The sequence below is a fragment of the Oncorhynchus nerka genome, linkage group LG4 (assembly GCF_034236695.1).
Source record: "Oncorhynchus nerka isolate Pitt River linkage group LG4, Oner_Uvic_2.0, whole genome shotgun sequence".
NCBI lineage: Eukaryota > Metazoa > Chordata > Actinopteri > Salmoniformes > Salmonidae > Oncorhynchus > Oncorhynchus nerka.
Genome location: NC_088399.1, coordinates 58,629,508 through 58,655,646, shown reverse-complemented (window position 1 = coordinate 58,655,646; position 26,139 = coordinate 58,629,508). Strand labels below are relative to the sequence as shown.

The 26,139-nt window shown below is 41.5% G+C and overlaps 1 protein-coding gene across 2 annotated transcripts in view; it reads right to left on the bottom strand.

Moving 5' to 3' along the window:
• The window catches only part of LOC115128273 (probable ATP-dependent RNA helicase ddx6), a 53,667-nt gene that overhangs the window by 13,108 nt on the left and 14,420 nt on the right, over positions 1 to 26,139 (bottom strand). For both annotated transcript variants that reach the window (XM_029657966.2, XM_029657965.2), the window contains one exon: positions 529 to 645. In XM_029657966.2, the coding sequence (XP_029513826.2) occupies positions 529 to 645 (117 nt within the window). The remainder of the gene's footprint in view (positions 1 to 528; positions 646 to 26,139) is intronic.

Genomic DNA, 26,139 nt, shown 5'->3' with positions numbered 1-26,139 from the left:
CGGCTGTACTGGAGCAGGATACTTGTTATTTGGCCATTGGCCATATTTTACGGAAAATAATTCTAATTGGTCAACCACAGGCTAGGGCTGGGGGTTGTAAATTACACCCTGTCGGTTTGTTCTGTGGAGAGAATCCCTGAGGACAGGGAAGAAATTACCATCTACCACCTACTTCCATGCATGATTTGTCCTCTTTGAATAAACACATTTTCCTCCCCCTGATTTGCTTTGGGGTCTGTGATATTGAGGAATAATATCAACTGCTAACAGTGAGAATAAATATGTGTGTGTGGGTGGGTGTGTATGTGAATACTTTCTGATGGCACAGTAAATGTAATAAAATAAAAAAAAAATACAAATATTTCAGAGGTTTTTGTACGAAACCGTTCAGAACTTTATTTTTCTGGTCGGAACAGTGGAACGGAAAAAAGAAATCGGGTTCCAACCCGATAATAATGTTTAACCTCTTTTCAGAAAGATGCAGATGTTTCTCTTGTTGAACAATAAGCGTGAATCTAAATGGCTCACCTGCATCATCTTGGCGTGGATGTAGAAGCAGGAGTAGCCCAGCTGGGTGATCTTCTTGGCCAGCAGCTCAACTCTTTGGGTGGAGTTACAGAAGATAATGGACTGATTGATCTGCAGCTGTGAAAAACAAACCACAAGAGAAAGGAAATGTTCAAACTAACAAACACTTTATACAACGTTTTTCATGAGAATCTCAAAACAACAATATCGAGCTCTGGCAGTTCTTAGGCGATGGTTTAACATGAAGGTAACCATTTCTGAAGTGGGATTGAAAGATCAGAGTGGCTGCGGATCCAACCCCCCGGACTAAAGAAGCTTATGCGCATGTGCGGAACACGTTCTACACGTGTTTATTCTCCACGCAGTCTCTGCTCTACTAGTCTGACTACCAGTCACTTTAGCTAACATTCCACTCGTCACAAGTCTAATAAATACATTTAATATAGCCTAAACCAACACAATAAATCCATTATTAAAGAAACATGATATGAAGAAAATGTATCCTATTTCAGAAGAATAGAATAGCAGATTCTGAGTTGTCCTTACGTTAGGGCCAGACCTGTGCCATTAGGACCTGACCACCTGTGCAATATGGCTGTGGGCTACACTAGTTTATTTAGCAGACAGGTGGAATTACGTAGCATTATTGTATAGTATGAAGAATAGGCCTACAATTGAACATAGTTGAATAAATAGAAAGGATATTTTCCCCAAATGATTTGCGAGGGACCTCACACATGCGGTTATTCTGTGTTGAGCGGTTAACAAAGAAACATGTCCCCCTATATGCTTCATTTAGAGTTATTTATGTAACTTTAGTTGTGATACAAACGTTGGGCCATATGTTTGAATTTTAACACATTCTAAGGATGCATGATGCAACAACTAATGATGATTTGAAAAAGTTACAAAAACCATCCTTAGCTTACACTCGAAGAGCTAATGCAGTTTACGTGCAGTTACGTTTTTAATACGCAAGCATGTCCATAAGGCTAGAGGAAGCTAAGCTTTACCTAATGTAAACTGAATTAAAATCGCCAAAATTATATAGCCTAATTAGCAGGGATGCATGGTATCGGTGAACATATCGTAATCGGCCAACATCGTTATCGGCCCGATGTCTAGTTTAATGCCGATTTGCAAAACCGATGTCAAAGCTGCATACCTATAAAAGGTAGGTACATGACGTAATGACGGCACGTAAAATGCTGCGCAACACGTGCAACACAGTATTCCTAACTTAGCCCACAATGTCTGCTGTCTGGATCGAGCAGTCAACAAGGCGAGCAGTCATTTGATGGAGTAAGATAATTTCAGAGAGACAAATGAAAGGCAAAATCCATTAAAGCCAAGATAATGGAATTCATTGCCCTTGACAATCAACCATCTCTGTCGTGGGTGATGTTGGATTTCGCCGACTGGTCGAGCACCAGTACACACTACTAAGTGCGCTATTTTTCAGATGGTACCCTACCGGAGTTACACAGTAATAGCGTCACTGCTATTAGCTTCACGACATGCATACTATGGAACTCCGTTTGGGTCTTTGAGTGTCAAAAAAGATACAGTAGCACTGTCAAAGCTGTACAAAAAAGTCTGCAAACAAGCAAACACCGGCCACAAACAAAGTGTTTTCAATACCGCGTTGGTAATAAAGCATAATTTGTTCGACCGCAACTTCCGGGGTAGCTAGTTAGCTTTAGCTTGGTCCCTAGGCTAACACCAATACAACCAGCCTCAAACAATGACCAGTAGAAACTGCAGTCATTTTCATTATTCTTAGCAATGATTTAGGAATCCATATAAATATTAGCTAGGTTGCCACTTGTTGTTCGCCTATTGAAATTGAACTTCAGTTCATGAAAATAAATAGCTAGCCAGGTACTTAACACTGTTGTCCAAAGCTAACACAATAAGCGGCCAGCTAGCTTCATCTGGCTAGTGAGTCTCGACCGGACCAGGTTATGTGTTGTGAAGCCACAATAAGGATTAGGCATAATATAGCTTGGTGTCATCATCTAAAATAACCCTAATTTATAAGACAGTTCTTATTTGAAATCCTGGTTGAGAATGAAACGACTGGACAAATGAACAACGTAACAGCACAACAAGTAAGTGAAAGAAATAGGTTTTGATTATGTTTTACTGGTAATGGGGACATACGTAAATGCCAACAAATAATTTTTTGGGTCAGTGCGATGTGTATTTATTTATTAGGCAAGTCAGTTGAGAACAAATTCTTATTCACAATGGCGGCCTACCCTGGCCAAACCCGGACAACACTGTGCCAATTGTGCGCCGCCCTATGGGACTCCCAATTGCAGCCGGATGTGATACAGCCTGGATTCAAAACAGAGACGGTAGTGACGCCTCTTGCATTGAGATGCAGGGCCTTAGACCTCTGCGTCCATGTGTGTGTGTTAACTATTTAACTGTACTAGAATGCTTAAAAGGCCGCTAAAATGATACATATCGGTATCGTTTTTTTGGGGGGGCAAGGAAAATACTGGATATCGGTATAGGCCAAAAATGTAATATCGGTGCATCACTACTAATTTGCTTACTCGTGTCTATACAGAAATAAAACTTTTCCTGGATTAAATGTGGTGTGCATGCTAGTTTGTGAAGGATCGATTGATAGGATATTATAGCCTGTACACTTGAAAGTTCCATCGGCCTCTATAACTCACTGTTGGGGAGTTATTTTATGCAAATGTTTACAGTTAAAATTTATAAAATAAAAAAAAATAGAATTAGAAGTTAGGATAGCCTGAGCATGTGAAAGTTGGTTTGGTGTCTCTACAGTGGTTCTTCAATTAAAGGTTTAGAGCTTATACCCCAACCTTTTGTGGTAGATGGTGGCAGATTATGATAAATTGTATCATTCTGTCATTGCACCACACTATCACAAGGCAGAGTTAGATCGCTGATCTATAGGTAATCTAAACTGTGGCACAAATTGACAATCTTTGTCACGTCGTGTATGTAGGTGGCAGGGAAGTCAAGCGCAGTAGAATTAAACTTGGTATAATGAGTATTTTAATAACTTTAAACATAAACTACAAAACCAAAGTCCATAATAAAATAAATGTGGGTACAAGAACCCGTCGCACACCAATCCATAAAACATGAACATAACAATAAACAATCTCTGACATGGACATGAGGGAAAACAGAGGGTTAAATACACAACAATAAATGAATGGGATTGGAACCAGGTGTGTAGGAAGACAAGACAAAACCAATGGAAAATGAAACATAGATCAATGATGGCTAGAAGACTGGTGACGTCGACCACCGAGCCCCGCCCGAACAAGGAGAGGCATCGACTTCGGTAGAAGTCGTGACAATCTTCTTGTAAAGTAATGGAGGTGTAAATGTTTCAGTCCGAGAGTCTCTCTTCTCTGGCACTGGAGTCCTGCATCAGGCAACAACAAAAACATTTGCTGCCAGGTGGTCCCAGAGAGAGAACTTGGGTAAATACAATGGCACAGATACACTTGACATGTGGACTGACAATTTTCTAAAAATAGGCACGGTGGGTTTCTCTCCCTCTAAAAACAGAAATAAATCATTCTAAATAACAAATTGGCTTTATTTACCAGGGTGAAAGAGTGATAGCCCCTCTATATCTAGTGAGTTTCTGAAACACGGAGTCCTTCTTCGCTGATGTGAAGAAGAAACTGAATGAAAGAGAGACCAGAGAGGGGAAAAAGGTTACCCATATTTTCAAGACCAGATCTACTTCATTTATTGATGTACTAGTTTATTTAGGCAATTTAAAATATACATTTAGGCTTGGCCTATTTAGTCAGCTATTTTGCAACATAAAGCTGAGTGACTCACTCATTCATGGCTTTGGATCAAAATAAGTACCAACATTCAATGGGGCGGCAGGGTAGCCTAGTGGTAATGTTGGACTAGTAACCGGAAGGTTGCAAGTTCAAACCCCCGAGCTGACAAGGTACAAATCTGTCGTTCTGCCCCTGAACAGGCAGTTAACCCACTGTTCCTAGGCCGTCATTGAAAATAAGAATTTGTTCTTAACTGACTTGCCTAGTTAAATAAAGGTAATAAAAAAATTTCTGATAGTCTTTAATTAATAAAATAAATGCTTTGACCAAGTTAACCTGCTCATGTTGTGTGTGTTAATTTATTGGTTACAATGAAGAATGTAAACGAAATAAATCAAATCAAATTCATAATGAATAATCTCTGATTGAGACGCAGAGATGCGTGTTGGAAGGAGGATGAGGATACAGATATAGACCCAGACATAACAGTTACTGAAGGAGGATGAGGATACAGATAAAGACCCAGACATAACAGAGTTACTGAAGGAGGATACATATATAGAACCAGACATAGCAGAGTTACTGAAGGAGGATGAGGATATAGAAATAGACCCAGACATAACAGATTTACTGAAGGAGGATGAGGATGCCATTATATTATCAGTAACTCTTATGTCTGGGTCTACATCTGTATCCCCATCCTCCTTCAGTAACTCTGTTATGTCTGGCTCTATATCTGTATACTCATCCTCCTTCAGTAACTCTGTTATGCCTGGCTCGATATCTGTATCGTCATCCTCCTTCAGTAACTCTGCTATGTCTGGTTCTATATCTGTATCCTCCTTCAGTATCTCTGTTATGTCTGGCTCTACATCTGTATCCTCATCCTCCTTCAGTAACTCTGTTATGCCTGGCTCGATATTTGTATCCTCATCCTCCTTCAGTAACTCTGCTATGTCTGGTTCTATATCTGTATCCTCCTTCAGTAACTCTGCTATGTCTGGTTCTATATCTGTATCCTCCTTCAGTAACTCTGCTATGTCTGGTTCTATATCTGTAGGGGAGGAAGAGCAGCTCCGTCTTGGGGATACGTTCAGCGGGGAGGTTGGTGATCCGTCATCCACACGGATTCAGTAACTCTGCTATGTCTGGTTCTATATCTGTATCCTCCTTCAGTAACTCTGCTATGTCTGGTTCTATATCTGTATCCTCCTTCCTTCAGTAACTCTGCTATGTCTGGTTCTATATCTGTATCCTCCTTCAGTAACTCTGCTATGTCTGGTTCTATATCTGTATCCTCCTTCAGTAACTCTGCTATGTCTGGTTCCTTATCTGTATCCTCCTTCAGTAACTCTGCTATGTCTGGTTCTATATCTGTATCCTCCTTCCTTCAGTAACTCTGCTATGTCTGGTTCTATATCTGTATCCTCCTTCAGTAACTCTGCTATGTCTGGTTCTATATCTGTATCCTCCTTCAGTAACTCTGCTATGTCTGGTTCTATATCTGTATCCTCCTTCAGTAACTCTGCTATGTCTGGTTATATATCTGTATCCTCCTTCAGTAACTCTGCTATGTCTGGTTCTATATCTGTATCCTCCTTCAGTAACTCTGCTATGTCTGGTTCTATATCTGTATCCTCCTTCAGTAACTCTGCTATGTCTGGTTCTATATCTCTATAGTCCTTCAGTAACTCTGTTATGCCTGGCTCTATATCTGTATCCTCATCCTCCTTCAGTAACTGTGTTATGTCTGGGTCTATATCTGTATCCTCATCCTCCTTCAGTAACTCTGTTATGTCTGGGTCTATATCTGTATCCTCCTTCAGTAACTCTGTTATGTATGGGTCTATATCTGTATTCTCCTTCAGTAACTCTTATGTCTGTATCCTCATCCACCTTCAGTAACTCTGTTATGTCTGGCTCTATATCTGTATCCTCATCCTCCTTCAGTAACTCTGTTATGCCTGGCTCGATATTTGTATCCTCATCCTCCTTCAGTAACTCTGCTATGTCTGGTTCTATATCTGTATCCTCCTTCAGTAACTCTGTTATGTCTGGGTCTATATCAGTATCCTCATCCTCCTTCAGCAACTCTGTTATGTCTGGTCAACAGCTGTATCCTCATCCTCCTTCAGTAACTCTGTTATGTCTGGGTCTATATCGTCCTCCTCCTTCAGTAACTCTGTTAAGTCAGGCTCTATATCTGTATCCTCCTTCAGTAACTCTGTGATGTCTGGTTCTATATCTGTATCCTCATCCTCCTTCAGTAACTCTTATGTCTAGGTCTATATCTGTATCCTCCTTCAGTAACTCTGTTATGTATGGGTCTATATCTGTATCCTCCTTCAGTAACTCTGTTATGTATGGGTCTATATCTGTATCCTCCTTCAGTAACTCTGTTATGTCTGGGTCTATTATCTGTATCCTCCTTCAGTAATTCTGTTATGTCTGGGTCTATATCTGTATCCCCATCCTCCTTCAGTAACTCTTATATCTGGGTCTATATCTGTATCTTCATCCTCCTTCAGTAACTCTGACATGTCTGGGTCTATATCTGTATCCTCCTTCAGTAACTCTTATGTCTGGGTCTACATCTGTATCCCCATCCTCCTTCAGTAACTCTGTTATGTCTGGCTCTATATCTGTATACTCATCCTCCTTCAGTAACTCTGTTATGCCTGGCTCGATATCTGTATCGTCATCCTCCTTCAGTAACTCCGCTATGTCTGGCTCTATATCTGTATCCTCCTTCAGTAACTCGTATGTCTGGTTCTATATCTGTATCCTCATCCTCCTTCAGTAACTCTGTCATGTCTGGGTCTATATCTGTATCCTCCTTCAGTAACTCTGTTATGTTTGGGTCTATATCTGTATCCTCCTTCAGTAACTCTGTTATTTCTGGGGCTATATCTGTATCCTCCTCCAGTAACTCTGTTATGTCTGGTTCTATATCTGTATTCTCTGTCATGTCTTCACTATCATTAACTGAAGACTGATAGTTATTATCAAAGATTCTCTGTAATTAGTTATTACGCGATTAGACTGATTAATCATGTAATTATTAGGAAGTCGGGGCACCAAGGAAAAATACTCAGATTTCAAAGTTATAATATCCTAAAATAACTTAATTTTATCTGATCAATTCGTCTTCGAATTAATGAATTATTTACTTTCCTCACGTTAGTCTCATTCCAAACGTTGTAAATGGTTGGTTATCTGCACAAACCCAGTCTTCACTATGAGTCATCCATACATCAATTGTCTTAAATCATTTATTTATTACTAAGTAATTCACAGAAATGCATAAACAAACAAACAAACAAGGTAAATGTGGTTACATGAAATGAGAATGTGCCCTAGTGGGCTAAACCGGCATGGCGGCTTGTTATCTAACAGTACACTTCAAGTAACCCTCGTTCAAGATGGCCGTACTTCTTCATTACACAAAGGAAAAACCTCAAACAATTTCTAAAGACTGACATCCAGTGGAAGCGATAGGAAGTGCAAGAAGGTCACTTAGTGATCTGGATTCCCAATGAAAACTCAATGAAAAGAGAGTGACCTCAAAAAACAAAACAAATCTGAATGGTTTGTCCTCGGGGTTTCGCCTGCTAAATAAGTTCTGTTATACTCAGACATGATTCAAACAGTTTTAGAATCTTCCGAGTGTTTTCTATCCAAATCTATTAATATGCATATCTTATCTTCTGGGATTCAGCAGCAGGCAGTTGAATTTGGGCATGCATTTCATCCGGGCGTAAAAATACTGCCCCCTGTCACCAAGAAGTTAAAGGCACAGTCAACTTAGTGAATGTAAACTTCTGACCCACTGGAATTGTGATACAGTGAATAAGTGAAATAAATCTGTCTATAAACAATTGTTGGAAAAATGACTTGTGCCATGCACAAAGTGGATGTCCTAACCGACTTGCCAAAACTATAGTTTGTTAACAAGACATTTATGGAGTGGTTGAAAAACGAGTGTATGTAAACTTCCAACTTCAACTGTATGTGTTATGGCTTTTCAACCACAGCTCTGAAACCATGATATGGCAATATAATAGAACTGACAGGGTTTTCTTTAGTGGAAGCTTCTCTAATGTCAAACCTGTAAAGTGTGGTGTATCGCAGGGCAGCTCTCTTGGCCCTTTACTGTTTTCAATTTTTACCAATGATCTGCCACTGGCATTAAACAAAGCATGTGTCCATGTATGCTGATGATTCAACCAAAAACATCAGCAACCACAGAAAATGAATTCACTGAAACCCTTAAAGGTTTGCAGTCTGTTTTGGAATGGGTGGCCAGTAGTAAACTGGTCCTGAACATCTCTAAAACTAACACCATTTATTTGGAACAAATCATTCCCTAATTTGTAGACCTCAGCTGAATCTGGTAATGAATGGTGTGGCTGTTGAACAAGTTCAGGAGACAAAATGACTTAACGTTACCTTAGATTGTAAACTGTCATGATCAAAACATTTAGACTCAACGGTTGTAAAGATGGGGAGCGGTCTGTCCATAATAACGCAATGCTGTATTTTTGACACCACACTTCAAAAAGAAAGGAGGCTCTAATTTTGTCTAATCTTGATTATTGTCCAGTCATGTGGTTCAGTGTTGCAAGGAAAGACCTAATTAAGCTGCAGCTGGCCCAGAACAGAGCGGCAGGTCTTGCTCTTCATTGTAATCAGAGGGCTGATATAAATACCATGCATGCCGGTCTCTTTTGGCTGAGAGACTGACTGCATCACTTCTTTTATAAGAAACATTGTGTTGAAAATCCCAAATTGTTTGCATAGTCAACTTACACAGCTCTGATACACACACTTACCCCACCAGACATGCCACCAGGGTTATTTTCAGTCCCCAAATCCAGAACAAATTTAAGAAAGTGTACAGTATTATATAGAGCCCTTATTGCATGGCACTCTGTTCCCTCTCATATTGCTCAAATAAGCAGCAAACCTGGTTTAAAAAAACCCTAGAAAGCAACACATCACGGCAAAACTCCCTCTCCAACTTAGATAGCTTGTGTGTATGCATTGATATGTAGGCTACGTGTGCCTTTCTTTTTTTAAATGATGTAGTTCTGTTCTTATCTATTAACGTTCTGTATTATGTCATGTCTCATGTATTGTGTGGACCCCAGGAAGAGTAGCTGATTCTTTAGCAACAGCTAAAGAGATCCTAATAACATACCCCAAATAACAAAAATGGACTCACTGACAGCATTGCACATGTTGCAGAATATAGATGAGTTGGGGTCAGATAAAAACGATCAGATATTGAGCTTGAAATCGACATTGCTGACGAAGAGCCGTCATCTTATTCTGATCTTGACTTTGAGGCTCCGCCAATTAAAACTGTGTGCAGTGCAAGCCATTTGTTTGTGGGGATTGCTCACACAAAGCATAAAGAGAAGACGAAATTGATTCATGCGTAAAGGCATGGGTATTTGGGCACAATACAGTGTCTGATACGATCAACAAATGACTGTTTTTTTTATCTTGTCAAATATATTTCCACAAATATTTATTTACACAATTCCTCCTTCACAATTGTTCATGCACTGATGCTTTTGTCCAACATGTCTCTGGACCCACTCACTGTCACAGTCATACGATGGACCTAGTTTTGTCCCATGGAATAAATGTTGTGGATCTTAATGTTTTTCCTCATAATCCTGGACTATCGGACCACCATTTTATTACGTTTGCAATTGCAACAAATAATCTGCTCAGACCCCAACCAAGGAACATCAAAAGTCGTGCTATAAATTCACAGACAACACAAAGATTCCTTGATGCCCTTCCAGACTCCCTCTGCCTACCCAAGGACGCCAGAGGACAAAAATCCGTTAACCACCTAACTGAGGATCTCAATTTAACCTTGCACAATACCCTAGATGCAGTTGCACCCCTAAAAACTAAAAAAATGTCTCATAAGAAACTAGCTCCCTGGTACACAGAAAATACCCAAGCTCTGAAGCAAGCTTCCAGAAAATTGGAACGGAAATGGCGCCACACCAAACTGGAAGTCTTCCGACTAGCTTGGAAGGACAGTACCGTGCAGTACCGAAGAGCCCTTACTGCTGCTCGATCATCCTATTTTTCTAACTTAATTGAGGAAAATAAGAACAATCCGAAATTCCTTTTTGATACTGTCGCAAAGCTAACTAAAAAGCAGCATTCCCCAAGAGAGGATGACTTTCACTTTAGCAGTGATAAATTCATGAACTTCTTTGAGGAAAAGATTATGATTATTAGAAAGCAAATTACGGAATCCTCTTTAAACCTGCGTATTCCTCCAAACCTCAGTTGTCCTGAGTCTGCACAACTCTGCCAGGACCTAGGATCAAGAGAGACGCTCAAGTCTTTTAGTACTATATCTCTTGACACAATGATGAAAATAATCATGGCCTCTAAACCTTCAAGCTGCATACTGGACCCTATTCCAACTAAACTACTGAAAGAGCTGCTTCCTGTGCTTGGCCCTCCTATGTTGAACATAATAAACGGCACTCTATCCACTGGATGTGTACCAAACTCACTAAAAGTGGCAGTAATAAAGCCTCTCTTGAAAAAGCCAAACCTTGAACCAGAAAATATAAAAAACTATCGGCCTATATCGAATCTTCCATTCCTCTCAAAAATTTTAGAGAAGGCTGTTGCGCAGCAACTCACTGCCTTCCTGAAGACAAACAATGTATACGAAATGCTTCAGTCTGGTTTTAGACCCCATCATAGCACTGAGACGGCACTTGTGAAGGTGGTAAATGACATTTTAATGGCATCGGACCGAGACTCTGCATCTGTCCTCGTGCTCCTAGACCTTAGTGCTGCTTTTGATACCATCGATCACCACATTCTTTTGGAGAGATTGGAAACCCAAATTGTTCTACACAGACATGTTCTGGCCTGGTTTAGATCTTATCAGATATCAGTTTGTCTCTGTGAATGGTTTGTCCTCTGACAAATCAACTGTAAATTTCGGTGTTCCTCAAGGTTCTGTTTTAGGACCACTATTGTTTTCACTATATATTTTACCTCTTGGGGATGTTATTCGAAAACATAATGTAAACTTTCACTGCTATGCGGATGACACACAGCTGTACATTTCAATGAAACATGGTGAAGCCCCAAAATTGCCCTTGCTAGAAGCATGTGTTTCAGACATAAGGAAGTGGATGGCTGCAAACTTTCTACTATTAAACTCGGACAAAACAGAGATGCTTGTTCTAGGTCCCAAGAAACAAAGAGATCTTCTGTTGAATCTGACAATTAATCTTAATGGTTGTACAGTCGTCTCAAATAAAACTGTGAAGGACCTCGGCGTTACTCTGGACCCTGATCTCTCTTTTGAAGAACATATCAAGACCATTTCGAGGACAGCTTTTTTCCATCTACGTAACATTGCAAAAATCAGAAACTTTCTGTCCAAAAATTATGCAGAAAAATTAATCCATGCTTTTGTCACTTCTAGGTTAGACTACTGCAATGCTCTATTTTCCGGCTACCCGGATAAAGCACTAAATAAACTTCAGTTAGTGCTAAATACGGCTGCTAGAATCCTGACTAGAACCAAAAAATTTGATCATATTACTCCAGTGCTAGCCTCTCTACACTGGCTTCCTGTCAAAGCAAGGGCTGATTTCAAGGTTTTACTGCTAACCTACAAAGCATTACATGGGCTTGCTCCTACCTATCTCTCTGATTTGGTCCTGCCGTACATACCTACACGTACGCTACGGTCACAAGACGCAGGCCTCCTAATTGTCCCTAGAATTTCTAAGCAAACAGCTGGAGGCAGGGCTTTCTCCTATAGAGCTCCATTTTTATGGAACGGTCTGCCTACCCATGTCAGAGACGCAAACTCGGTCTCAACCTTTAAGTCTTTACTGTAGACTCATCTCTTCAGTGGGTCATACGATTGAGTGTAGTCTGGCCCAGGAGTGGGAAGGTGAACGGAAAGGCTCTGGAGCAACGAACCGCCCTTGCTGTCTCTGCCTGGCCGGTTCCCCTCTTTCCACTGGGATTCTCTGCCTCTAAACCTGTTACGGGGGCTGAGTCACTGGCTTACTGGGGCTCTCTCATGCCGTCCCTGGGGGGGTGCGTCACCTGGGTGGGTTGATTCACTGTTGTGGTCAGCCTGTCTGGGTTGGCGCCCCCCCTTTGGGTTGTGCCGTGGCGGAGATCTTTGTGGGCTATACTCGGCCTTGTCTCAGGATGGTAAGTTGGTGGTTGAAGATATCCCTCTAGTGGTGTGGGGGCTGTGCTTTGGCAAAGTGGGTGGGGTTATATCCTTCCTGTTTGGCCCTGTCCGGGGGTGTCCTCGGATGGGGCCACAGTGTCTCCTGACCCCTCCTGTCTCAGCCTCCAGTATTTATGCTGCAGTAGTTTATGTGTCGGGGGGCTAGGGTCAGTTTGTTATATCTGGAGTACTTCTCCTGTCCTATTCGGTGTCCTGTGTGAATCTAAGTGTGCGTTCTCTAATTCTCTCCTTCTCTCTTTCTTTCTCTCTCTCGGAGGACCTGGGCCCTAGGACCATGTCCCAGGACTACCTGACATGATGACTCCTTGCTGTCCCCAGTCCACCTGGCCATGCTGCTGCTCCAGTTTCAACTGTTCTGCCTTACTATTATTCAACCATGCTGGTCATTTATGAACATTTGAACATCTTGGCCACGTTCTGTTATAATCTCCACCCGGCACAGCCAGAAGAGGACTGGCCACCCCACATATGCTCTCTCTAATTCTCTCTTTCTTTCTCTCTCTCTCTCGGAGGACCTGAGCCCTAGGACCGTGCCCCAGGACTACCTGACATGATGACTCCTTGCTGTCCCCAGTCCACCTGACTGTGCTGCTGCTCCAGTTTCAACTGTTCTGCCTTATTATTATTCGACCATGCTGGTCATTTATGAACATTTGAACATCTTGGTCATGTTCTGTTATAATCTCTACCCGGCACAGCCAGAAGAGGACTGGCCACCCCACATAGCCTGGTTCCTCTCTAGTTATCTTCCTAGGTTTTGGCCTTTCTAGGGAGTTTTTCCTAGCCACCGTGCTTTTACACCTGCATTGTTTGCTGTTTGGGGTTTTAGGCTGGGTTTCTGTACAGCACTTTGAAATATCAGCTGATGTACGAAGGGCTATATAAATAAATTTGATTTGATTTTAAGGAAAACGGCAAATAATTTCACCTGCACACCTTGCTATTTATATTATTACATTTTTCATTTCTACTCTGTCAAAAGAACCTGTAACTGCACCTTATTAATTACTATGACTATAATTAATGGAATCTACAAATAACGTTGATGAAATGGACTACACTGTTTTTATTGTAAACAGAAAAGAAAATAGGATATTGGGTCTAAAGAATTTTAGAAAACATATCCTTATTTATTTTTTTCACAAATATCTTTCTGTAATTAATCCTATACAATAGTTTAGGCACTATATATATCAAGTGGCGGTGCTTATGTTTGCGCACCTTGTGGGTTGATTTGCATCTGATATGCATATGCTAAAGTGTACGCCCGGCAAAGTTTGACATTCTCTAGCGGGTACTTACAGTGGGGAAATATATTTAGTCAGCCACCAATTGTGCAAGTTCTCCCACTTAAAAAGATGAGAGAGGCCTGTAATTTTCATCATAGGTACACTTCAACTACGACAGACAAAATGAGGGGGAAAAAATCCAGAAAATCACATTGTAGGATTTTTAATTAATTTATTTGCAAATTATGGTGGAAAATAAGTATTTGGTCAATAACAAAAGTTTCTCAATACTTTGTTATATACCCTTTGTTGGCAATGACAGAGGTCAAACGTTTTCTGTAAGTCTTCACAAGGTTTTCACACACTGTTGCTGGCATTTTGGCCCATTCCTCCATGCAGATCTCCTCAAGAGCAGTGATATTTGGGGGCTGTTGCAGGGCAACACGGACTTTCAACTCCCTCCAAAGACTTTCTATGGGGTTGAGATCTAGAGACTGGCTAGGCCACTCCAGGATCTTGAAATGCTTCTTACGAAGCCACTCCTTCGTTGCCCGGGCGGTGTGTTTGGGATCACTGTCATGCTGAAAGACCCAGCCACATTTAATCTTCAATGCCCTTGCTGATGGAAGGAGGTTTTCACTCAAAATCTCACGATACATGGCCCCATTCATTCTTTCCTTTACACGGATCAGTCGTCCTGGTCCCTTTGCAGAAAAACAGCCCCAAAGAATGTTTCCACCCCCATGCTTCACAGTAGGTATGGTGTTCTTTGGATGCGACTCAGCATTCTTTGTCCTCCAAACACGACGAGTTGAGTTTTTACCAAAAAGTTATATTTTGGTTTCATCTGACCATATGACAATCTTCTTAGATCATCCAAATGCTCTCTAGCAAACTTCAGACGGGCCTGGACATGTACTGGCTTAAGCAGGGGGACACGTCTGGCACTGCAGGATTTGAGTCCCTGGCGGCGTAATGTGTTACTGATGGTAGGCTTTGTTACTTTGGTCCCAGCTCTCTGCAGGTCATTCACTAGGTCCCCCCGTGTGGTTCTGGGATTTTTGCTCACCGTTCTTGTTATAATTTTGACCCCACGGGGTGAGATCTTGAGTGGAGCCCCAGATCGAGGGAGATTATCAGTGGTCTTGTATGTCTTCCATTTCCTAATAATTGCTCCCACAGTTGATTTCTTCAAACCAAGCTGCTTACCTATTGCAGATTCAGTCTTCCCAGCCTGGTGCAGGTCTACAATTTTGTTTCTGGTGTCCTTTGAAAGCTCTTTGGTCTTGGCCATAGTGGAGTTTGGAGTGTGACTGTTTGAGGTTGTGGACAGGTGTCTTTTATACTGATAACAAGTTCAAACAGGTGCCATTAATACAGGTAACGAGTGGAGGACAGAGGAGCCTCTTAACTTCTTGTTAGAATTTTTGGATGAAAAACGTTCCCGTTTTAAACAAGATATTTTGTCACGAAAAGATGCTCGACTATGCATATAATTGACAGCTTTGGAAAGAAAACACTCTGACGTTTCCAAAACTGCAAAGATATTGTCTGTGAGTGCCACAGAACTGATGTTACAGAAAAAACCCAGATAAAAATCCAATCAGGAAGTGCCGCATTTTTTAAAATCGCCTCATGCCAATGACTCCTTATATGGCTGTGAAGGAGCTAGGAGTCAGCTTACGCTTTCCACGTTTTCCCCAAGGTGTCTGCAGCATTGTGACGTATTTGTAGGCATATCATTGGAAGATTGACCATAAGAGACTACATCTACCAGGTGGTCGCTTGGTGTCCTCCGTCGCAATTATTGCGTAATCTCCAGCTGCAGTATTTTTCCGTTTGCTTCTGATGAGAAGCCAACTGCCACCACTGATAGATTATTGAATAGATATGTGAAAAACACCTTGAGGATTGATTCTAAACGTTTGCCATGTTTCTGTCGATATTATGGAGCTAATTTGGAAAAAAGTTTGGCGTTGTAAGTGACTGCATTTTCCGGTCTTTTTCTTAGCCAAACGTGATGAACAAAACGGAGCTATTTCGTCTACACAAATAATCTTTTTGGGAAAAATTAACATTTGCTATCTAACTAAGAGTCTCGTCATTGAAAAAATCCGAAGTTCTTCAAAGGTAAATTATTTTATTTGAATGCTTTTCTTGTTTTTGTGAAAATGTTGCCTGCTGAATGCTAGGCTTAATGCTATGCTATCAATACTCTTACACAAATGCTTGTGTAGCTTTGGTTGAAAAGCATATTTTGAAAATCTGAGATGACAGTGTTGTTACCAAAAGGCTAAGCTTGTGTTTGAATATATTTATTTAATTTCATTTGCGATTTTCATGAATAGGAAACGTTGCGTTATGGTAATGAGCTTGAGGCTATGATTACGCTCCCGGGTACGGGATTGCTAGACGCTAGAGGTTAAAAGAAGAAGTTACAGGTCTGTGAGAGCCAGAAATCTTGCTTGTTTGTAGGTGACCAAATACTTATTTTCCACCATCATTTGCACATAAATTCATTAAAAATCCTACAATGTTATTTTCTGGATGTTTTTTTCTCACTTTGTCTGTCATAGTTGAATTATACCTATGATGTAAATTACAGGCCTCTCATCTTTTTTAAGTGGGAGAACTTGCACAATTGGTGGCTGACTAAATACTTTTTTGCCCCACTGTACATACTGAAAGGCAGTTCTAGTGTTAAGGTAAAAAAATAAAAACATACACAGTACCAGTCAAAAGTTTGAACATACATACACACACACACACAGTACTGGTCTGAAGTTTGCACACCTACTCATGCAAGGGTTTTTCTTGATTTTTACCATTTTATACATTGTAGAATAGTGAATACATCAAAACTATGAATTAACACAGAATTATGTAGATTTTTCTTAGGCTTTCACCTGCAATATCAGTTCTGTTATACTCACAGACAATATTTTTACAGTTTTGGAAACTTTAGAATTTTTTCTATCCTAAGCTGTCAATTATATGCATATTCTAGCATCTGGTCCTGAGAAATAGGCCATTTACATTGGGCACGTTATTTTTCCAAAAATGAAAATAGTGCCCCCTAGCTTCAAGAGGTTATTAAGACACGAAGGTCAGTCAATCGGAAAATTTTAAGAACTTTGAAAGTTTCTTCAAAGTGCAGTCGCAAAAACCATCAAGTGCAATGATGAAACTGTCTCTCTCCACCATAAGAAAGGATGACCCAGAGTTACCTCTGCTGCAAAGGATAAGTTAATTTATCTTTGCTTATTTGAGCTGTTCTTGCCATAATATGGATTTGGTCTTTTACTAAATAGGGCTACCCTCTATATACCACCCCTACCTAACGCATTAAGAAGGAAAGCAATTCCAAAAAATAACTTTTAACAAGGCTGTTAATTTAAATGCATTCCAGGTAACTACCTCATGAAGCTGGTTGAAAGCATGCCAAGAGTGTGAAAAGCTGTTATCAATGCAAAACAATCTCAAATATATTTGGATTTGTTTAACACTTTTTTGGTTACTACATGATTCCATGTGTGTTATTTCATAGTGATGTCTTCACTATTATTCCACAATGTAGAAAATTGTAAAAAAAATGAAAAAAATAGTATGTATGTATGTATGTATGTATGTATGTATGTATGTATGTATGTATGTATGCATGTATGTATGTATATTTGTTTAAACAGTGATTTTGGCCTTACTGCTATGAGCCCATAAAAACGCATTGAATAACAGCTTCATACATGAATAAACAGTCCCACCAAAAAACTGAAGGAAGTTTGTTCTATAGTGTCTGTCCTATATCTGAGGAATATAATATCAGAAAACTATTACAATTTTGACATGTATTTAACCCCTTATTTCATAAATACAATGCAGTCGGAAAGAATTCAGACCCCTTGAACATTTCCCACATTGTTACCTTATTCTAAAACGGATCAAATAAAAAATAAAGACTCAAATCAATACACAATACCCCAATAGTGACAAAGCGAAAACCAGTTAAGACATTTTTGATAATTTATAAAAATGTAAATACCTTATTTACATAAGTATTCAGACCTTTTGCTAAGAGACTCTAAATTGAACTCAGGTGCATACTGTTTCTAATTATCATCCTTGAAAAGTTTTGACAACTTGGAGTACACCTGTGGTATATTCAAATGATAGGACATGTGGAAAAGCACACATACCTGTCTATATACGGTCCCACAGTTGACAGTGCATGTCAGAGCAAAAAACAAGCCTTGCGGTCGAAGGAATTGTCCGAAGAGCTCCGAGAAGGGACTGTGTCGAGTCACAGATCTGGGGAAGGGTACAGAAACAATTCTGCAGCATTCAAGGTCCCCAAGAACACAGTGGCCTCCATCATTCTTAAATGCAACCAGTTTCGAACCACCAAGAATCTTACTATAGCTGGCCACCTGAGCAAATCGGGGGAGAAGGGCCATGGTCAGGGAGGTGGCCAAGAACCCGATGGTCACTCTGACAGAGCTCCAGAGATCCTTTGTGGAGATGGGAAAACCTTCCAGAAGGACAATCATCTCTGCAGCACTCCACCAATCAGGCCTTTATGGTAGAATGGCCAGAGGGAAGACACTCTTCAGTAAAAAGGCACGACAGCCCGCTGAGAGTTTGCCAAAAGGCACCTAAAGGACTCTCAGACCACGAGAAACAAGATTATCTGGTCTGATGGAACCAAGATTAAACTATTTGGCCTGAATGTCAAGCATCACGTCTGGAGGTAGCGTAACTATGGTGAGGAATGGTGGTGGCAGCAGCATGCTGTGGGGATTTTATTCAGCGGCAGGGGCTAGTCAGGATCGAGGGAGATATCCTTGACGCACCCTACAGTATGGACGTGGTCAGTAGTTGTGGTTCAGTAGTTGTGTGGTTCAGGTCAGTAGTTGTGGTAAGTCGTTTGTCAGTAGTTGTGCGGTTAATTAGTTGTGAGGTTGTTGTCGGTAGTTGTGTTCAGCAGTTGAGTGCTTGTGGTCATTAGTTGTCTGGTAAGTAGTGTTGCAGTCAACAGTTTTGGTCAGTAGTGGTCAGCAGTTGTGTGCTTGTGGTAATTGGTTGTTTGATCAGTAGTTGTGTGGATGTGATCAGTAAATAGTCAGTAGCGGTCAGCAGTTGTGTGCATGTGGTCAATTACTTGTGCGATTGTGGTGGTATTGTCGGTCAGAAGTTGTGGTCAAGTAATTGTCGTCAGTCGTGTGGTTGTGGTAAGTAGTGGTGTGCTCGGTCAGTCGTGTGGGTGTGGTCAGTTGTGTGGGTGCGGGCGGTCAGTCGTGGTGTGGTTTTGCTCAGGAGTTGGTCAGTATTTTTGTGGTTGTGAACAGTGCTTGTGGTTTAGTAGTTTGTCAGTTGAGTTCAGTAGTTGTGTAGCAGGATATTTGGGCCCTACAGTATGGACATGTCAGTACTTGTGTCTTGTGGCTAGTAGTGTTGGTCAGCAGCTGTGTGGTCAGCAGTTGTGTGGTTGTGGTTAGTAGTGGTGGTCAGCAGCTGTGTGGTTGTGGTTAGTAGTGGTGGTCAGCAGCTGTGTGGTTGTGGTTAGGAGCTGTGGTTGTGGTCAGCAGCTGTGTGGTTAGTAGTGGTGGTCAGCAGCTGTGTGGTTAGTAGTGGTGGTCTGCAGCTGTGTGGTTAGTAGTGGTGGTCTGCAGCTGTGTGGTTAGTAGTGGTGGTCTGCAGCTGTGTGGTTAGTAGTGGTGGTCTGCAGCTGTGTGGTCAGTAGTGGTGGTCAGCAGCTGTGTGGTTAGTAGTGGTGGTCAGCAGCTGTGTGGTTAGTAGTGGTGGTCAGCAGCTGTGTGGTTAGTAGTGGTGGTCAGCAGCTGTGTGGTTAGTAGTGGGAGTCAGCAGCTGTGTGGTCAGCAGCTGTGTGGTTAGTAGTGGTGGTCAGCAGCTGTGTGGTTAGTAGTGGTGGTCAGCAGCTGTGTGGTTAGTAGTGGTGGTCAGCAGCTGTGTGGTTAGTAGTGGTAGTCAGCCACTGTGTGGTTAGTAGTGGTGGTCAGCAGCTGTGTGATTAGTAGTGATCAGCAGCTGTGTGGTTAGTAGTGGTGGTCAGTGGCTGTGTGGTTGGTAGTGGTGGTCAGCGGCTGTGTGATTAGTAGTGGTCAGCAGCTGTGTGGTTAGTAGTGGTGGTCAGCAGCTGTGTGGTTGTGGTTAGTAGTGGTGGTCAGCAGCTGTGTGGTTGTGGTTAGTAGTTGTGGTCAGCAGTTATATGGTTGTGGTCAGCGGTTGTGGTTAGTAGTGGTGGTCAGCGGCTGTGGTCAGCAGTTGTGTGGTTGTGGTTAGTAGTGGTGGTCAGCAGCTGTGTGGATGTGGTTAGTAGTGGTGGTCAGCAGTTGTGTGGATGTGGTTAGTAGTGGTGGTCAGCAGTTGTGGTTAGTAGTGGTGATCAGCAGCTGTGTGGTTGTGGTTAGTAGTGGTGGTTAGGAGCTGTGGTTGTGGTGAGTAGTGGTGGTCAGCAGCTGTGTGTTTAGTAGTGGTGGTCAGCAGCTGTGTGTTTAGTAGTGGTGGTCAGCGGCTGTGTGGTTAGTAGTGGTGGTCAGTGGCTGTGTGATTAGTAGTGGTGGTCAGCGGCTGTGTGATTAGTAGTGGTGGTCTGCAGCTGTGTAGTTAGTAGTGGTGGTCTGCAGCTGTGTGGTTGTGGTTAGTAGTGGTTGTCAGCAGGTGTGTGGTTGTGGTTAGGTGGTTGTGGTGGTTAGTAGTGGTCAGCAGTTGTGTGGTTGTGGTCAGCAGCTGTGGTTGTAGTTAGTAGTGGTGGTCAGCTGTTGTGTGGATGTGGTTAGTAGTGGTGGTCAGCAGCTGTGTGGTTGTGGTTAGTAGTGGTGGTCAGCAGCTGTGGTTGTGGTTAGTAGTGGTGGGTAGCAGCTGTGTGGTTGTGGTTAGTAGTGGTGGTCAGCAGCTGTGGTTGTGGTTAGTAGTGGTGGGTAGCAGCTGTGTGGTTGTGGTTAGTAGTGGTGGTCAGCAGCTGTGGTTGTGGTGGTCAGCAGCTGTGGTTGTGGTTGGTCGTGGTGGTCAGCAGCTGTGTGGTTATAGTTAGTAGCGGTGGTCAGCAGCTGTGTGGCTGTGGTTAGTAGTGGTGGTCAGCAGCTGTGTGGCTGTGGTTAGTGGTGGTCAGCAGGTGTGTGCATGTGGTCAGTTAGTTGTGTGATTGTAGTATAGTAGTTGTGGTCAGTAATTGTGTTCCGTAGTTGTGGTCAGTATTTTTGTGGTTGTGGACAGTCGTTTGTGGTTAGCAGGTGTGTGGTTATTAGTTGTGGTCAGTATTTTTGTGGTTGTTGTCAGTAGTTGTGGTTTAGTAGTTTTGGTCAGTAGTTATGTAGTTGTGTTGCAGGTTCTTTAGGCCCTACATTATGGATGTGGTCAGTAGTTATGTATTTTTAAGGCAGCAGCTCCTCTTCCTGTGGTCCAGCTAATTAAGGCAATATACAATTACAACATATTTCATTCACAACAGATATTATCTGACCCTGCTGGTCATCTATGAACATTTGAACATCTTGGCCATGTTCTGTTATAATCTCCCCTCGGCACAGCCAGAAGAGGACTGGCCACCCCTCATAGCCTGGTTCCTCTCTAGGTTTCTTCCTAGGTTCTAGCCTTTCTAGGTCTTTTTTTCTAGCCACCATGCTTCTACATCTGCATTGCTTGCTGTTTGGGGTTTTAGGCTGGGTTTCTGTACAGCACCTTGAGATATCAGCTGATGTAAGAAGGGCTTTATAAATACATTTGATTGATTGATTTCACAATATGTTATCAGCTCTATGTAGTACTGTGCGCCTCCCAGTCTGTTGTGGACTTTGAAGAGACCTCTGGTGGCATATTGTGTGTTCAGTAGTTGTGTGGTTATGGTCAGTAGTTAAGTTGGTAAGCAGTGTTGTGGTCAGTAGGATTTGTAAGTAGGTCTGTGGTTCAGTAGATGTGTGGTTGTGCTAGGTAGCAGAGGTCAGTATTTGTGGTTTATACATTTTTGTCAGTAGTTGTGTGTTGCAGGTTCTTTTGGCCTTACAGTATTGTTATGACGTGCCCGTTTTGGGTGAGGATCATAACCCCCTCTCTCTCCCGCCACAGGTTTATGACGGTCGTAAATACCGAAACTCCTTTCCCCACTCTGCCAAAATGAAGGTTGAGAATCCCTTAGTTACCACAGAGAAAGACTGCAGTACGGTAACCTCAAAAGGTTGAATAATGTAACAATGTTTCTGTATTCCAACCAGTTGAAATTGTCTGTGGGAAGTACTCAAAGAACAAACATGTCAAACTCCTTACTAATTTGTAATCTAACTACCACAGCAGAACATCATAACTGTTTCTCTGAATGTGTATATTTCTCAGTTACCAGATTTACATTAAATATTGTGGAACGTATATGATTAAATATGAAACTATTTGTGAGAAGATGAAAGATGTTAACATTTTCTCATTGAGAAGGCTTTTTCAAATAAAGTTTAACTAGTCAGTGACCCCACTCCGTGAACACAGACATTTACATCAGCGACATGGAACGCCCCCTTTTCTACGCCAGTATAAAAACCACTTCCAGCTAAATGTACATTAGACCAGAAAACATGGAAGCTGTCGCTACATATTGAAATGGTTGGCAACTCTACCAAAGGACAAGACCAAAGAACGTGGAGATCATCCCCACACTGAAAGAGTTAAGAAATCTACAAACTAAAGACCAATTATTCAGGCTGCAGCTGTTTAAATACTTTAGTCTGGTAAAGGCATTTGATCTAAGAACCATGGTACTCGGAAAGATCCATTCTCAAGAACATTTCTGAATGGTACTCTGATGTATCCATTATAACAAGCTACAACTACAAAAGACTGATCTCTGGTGGACAAACCAGAGACTTCCTGTTGACAATCTATCCAGCAGACGGACCGGCGATCACAGAGGGACAACAAAGGCTTACACTCATAAAATATGTACTGTACATTGGATTTCTAAAATCCAAATGAGCGGTTGTTAGGGTGCTAAATATCCATATTTACGATGGATGTATTCAACTGTATGTATGCATGTATGTAGTGGGTTCATTTTGTTCTCCCGCTCTTTCTTATCGGTCCCAACCCCTTTACTTTGTCTACCAATAAGTCATATCGGTTTATGTGTGTGTTTATGTGATTTGATTAGTTAGTAAATAAATAATTATACAAATTGGTTTATATTCATGATTTATGTTATGGTTGGTGCAGATATCCAAGGGTTTGCGACGTTCAGGAATGAGACTGATGAGATAACAATACATTAATAGAAGACTAATTGATAAGATAAAATAGTTAGTCGGGAAATTGCAACTCTATAAACAAAATTTTCCCCTGGTGCCCCGACTTCCTAGTTAATTACTATTCCGTGATTCGTTTAATCAATAGTTATGGCAATAAGGAATAGTTACACAGAGAATGGATCTGATATAACAGTCTTCACATTTAATGAGAGCAAACGCTACGACAGCATGGACATGGTCAGTAGTTGTGCGGTTCATTATCTGGGGGCCAGTAGCTGTGTTCAGTAATTGTGGGGTTGTGTTCAGTAGTTGCGTGCGTGGGCCAGCAGCTGTGTGGTTGTGGTCAGCAGCTGTGTGGTTGTGGTCAGCAGCTGTGTTCAGTAGTTGAAGGCAGTAGTGGTCAGCAGTTGTGTGCATGGGGCAGTAAGTAACCTAGTGGTTAGAGCGTTGGGCCAGTAACCGAAAGGTTGCTAGATCGAATCCCTGAGCTGACAAAAATCTATTGTTCTGCCCCTGAACAAACTAACCCACTGTTCCTAGGCAGTCATTGTAAATAAGAGTTTGTTTTTAAACTGACTTGCCTAGTTAAATAAAGGTGAAATAAAAAATACATGTAAAAAAGCTCCTGACCATAAAGCTCCTGACCATAACTACTGACCACGTCCATGCTGTAGGGCTAAAGAATCTGCAACACAATCCCACAACTACTGATCACTACGAACTAAAGCTACTAAATCACAACAAAAATACTGACCAAAACTACTGACCGCAGCTAATAACCAAATAACTACCAAAACTACTGAAAACTACTGACCACAACCACACATCTATTGACTACCATTACTGACCCCAATCACACAAATAGTTGAACACTTTATTTATATAACCTTTATTTAACCAGGTAGGCCAGTGGAGAACAAGTTCTCATTTACAACTGTGACTTGGCCAAGATAAAACAAAGCAGTGCGACAAAAAAACACAGAATTACACATTGGATAAACAAACAGAGTCAATAACTGTCACGCCCTGACCATAGTAAGCTGTTATTTCTCTGTGTTGGTTGGGGCGTGATGGTGACTTGGGTGGGTCATCTAGGTGAATTTGTAGGTCTATGTTGGACTGATATGGTTCCCAATCAGAGACAGCTGTTTATCGTTGTCTCTGATTGGGGATCATATTTAGGCAGCCATTTCACCTTTGTGTTTCGTGGGATCTTGACTGTGTAGTTGCCTGTCTGCACTTTTTTGATTAGCTTCACGGTTCGCTTGTTCATTTTGTTGGTTTGTTCGGTGTTCATTCATTAAAAGAGAATGTATGCATACCATGCTGCGCCTTGGTCCGATTACTATAACGAACGCGACAATAACACAATAGAAAGATCTATATACAGTGTGTGCAAATGGAGTAAGGAGGCAATAAATAGGCCATAGTAGCGAAGTAATTACAATTTAGAAAATTAACACTGGAGTGATAGATGTGCAGATGATGATGTGCAAGTAGAAATACTGGTGTGCAAAAGAGCAAATAAGTCAGTAGGTGTGAGTTTCACTATGTGCTCTCCAACCGTGTTCCAGGGGTCCTAGATCTATAGGCTGTTTAGGGTCATTTTGCCACTTTAGTTGCGATATAAACCTTATTAAAACATACAGGCCTATGGCCAAAGACAGATGTGTGCGACTGTTTTTTTTTTTTTTTTTTAAAGGTATGTGCCATTTCTTGCCTTAGAGGCTGCACACACTGGGCATCATTCACAAATGAAAATACATAATTCACTAACGATAATATTGTCACCCATCAGACTATTGTCAATTTAATCTAGTCTTTAAATATACCGTCATGGCCAAAAGTTTTGAGAATGACAAATATTAATTTTCAAAGTCTGCTGCCTCAGTTTGTATGATGGCAATTTGCATATTCTCCAGAATGTTGAAGAGTGATCAGATTAATTACAAAATCCCTCTTTGCCATGCAAATTAACTGAATCCCCAAAAAACATTTCCACTGCATTTCAGCCCTGCCACAAAAGGACCAGCTGACATCATGTCAGTGATTCTCTTGTTAACACAGGAGTGAGTGTTGACAAGGACAAGGCTGGAGATCACTCTGTCATGCTGATTGAGTTTGAATAACAGACTGGAAGCTTCAAAAGGAGGGTGGTGCTTGGAATCATTGTTCTTCCTCTGTCAACCATGGTTACCTGCAAGAAAACACGCGCAGTCAATATTGCTTTGCACAAAAAAGGCTTCACAGGCAAGGATATTGCTGCCAGTAAGATTACACCTAAATCAACCATTTATCGGATCATCAAGAACTTCAAGGAGAGCGGTTCAATTGTTGCGAAGAAGGCTTCAGGGCGCTCAAGTCCAGCGAGTGCCAGGACCATCTCCTAAAGTTGATTCAGCTGCGGAATTGGGGCACCACCAGTACAGAGCTTGCTCAGGAATGGCAGCAGGCAGGTGTGAGTGCATCTGCACACACAGTGAGGTGAAGACTTTTGGAGGATGGCCTTGTGTCAAGAAGGGCAGCAAAGAAGCCACTTATCTCCAGGAAAAACATCAGGGACAGACTGATATTCTGCAAAAGGTACAGGGGTAAAGTCATTTTCTCTGATGAATCCCCTTTCCGATTGTTTGGGGCATCCGGAAAAAAGCTTGTCTGGAGAAGACAAGGTGAGCGCTACAATCAGTCCTGTTTCATGCCAACAGTAAATCATCCTGAGACCATTCATGTGTGGGGTTGCTTCTCAGCCAAGGGAGTGGGCTCACTCACAATTTTGCCTAAGAACACAGCCATGAATAAAGAATGGTACCAACACATCCTCAGAGAGCAACCATCCAGGAACAGTTTGGTGACGAACAGTGCCTTTTCCAGCAGGATGTGGCCCAGAAGTTAATTGACAGCATGCCAGAGCAGATTGCAGAAGTCTTGAAAAGAAGGGTCAACACTGCAGATATTGACTCTTTGCATCGACTGCATGTAAACTGTCAATAAAAGCCTTTGACACTTATGAAATGCTTGTAATTATACTTCAGTATTCCATAATAACATTGACAAAAATATCTAAAGACACAGAG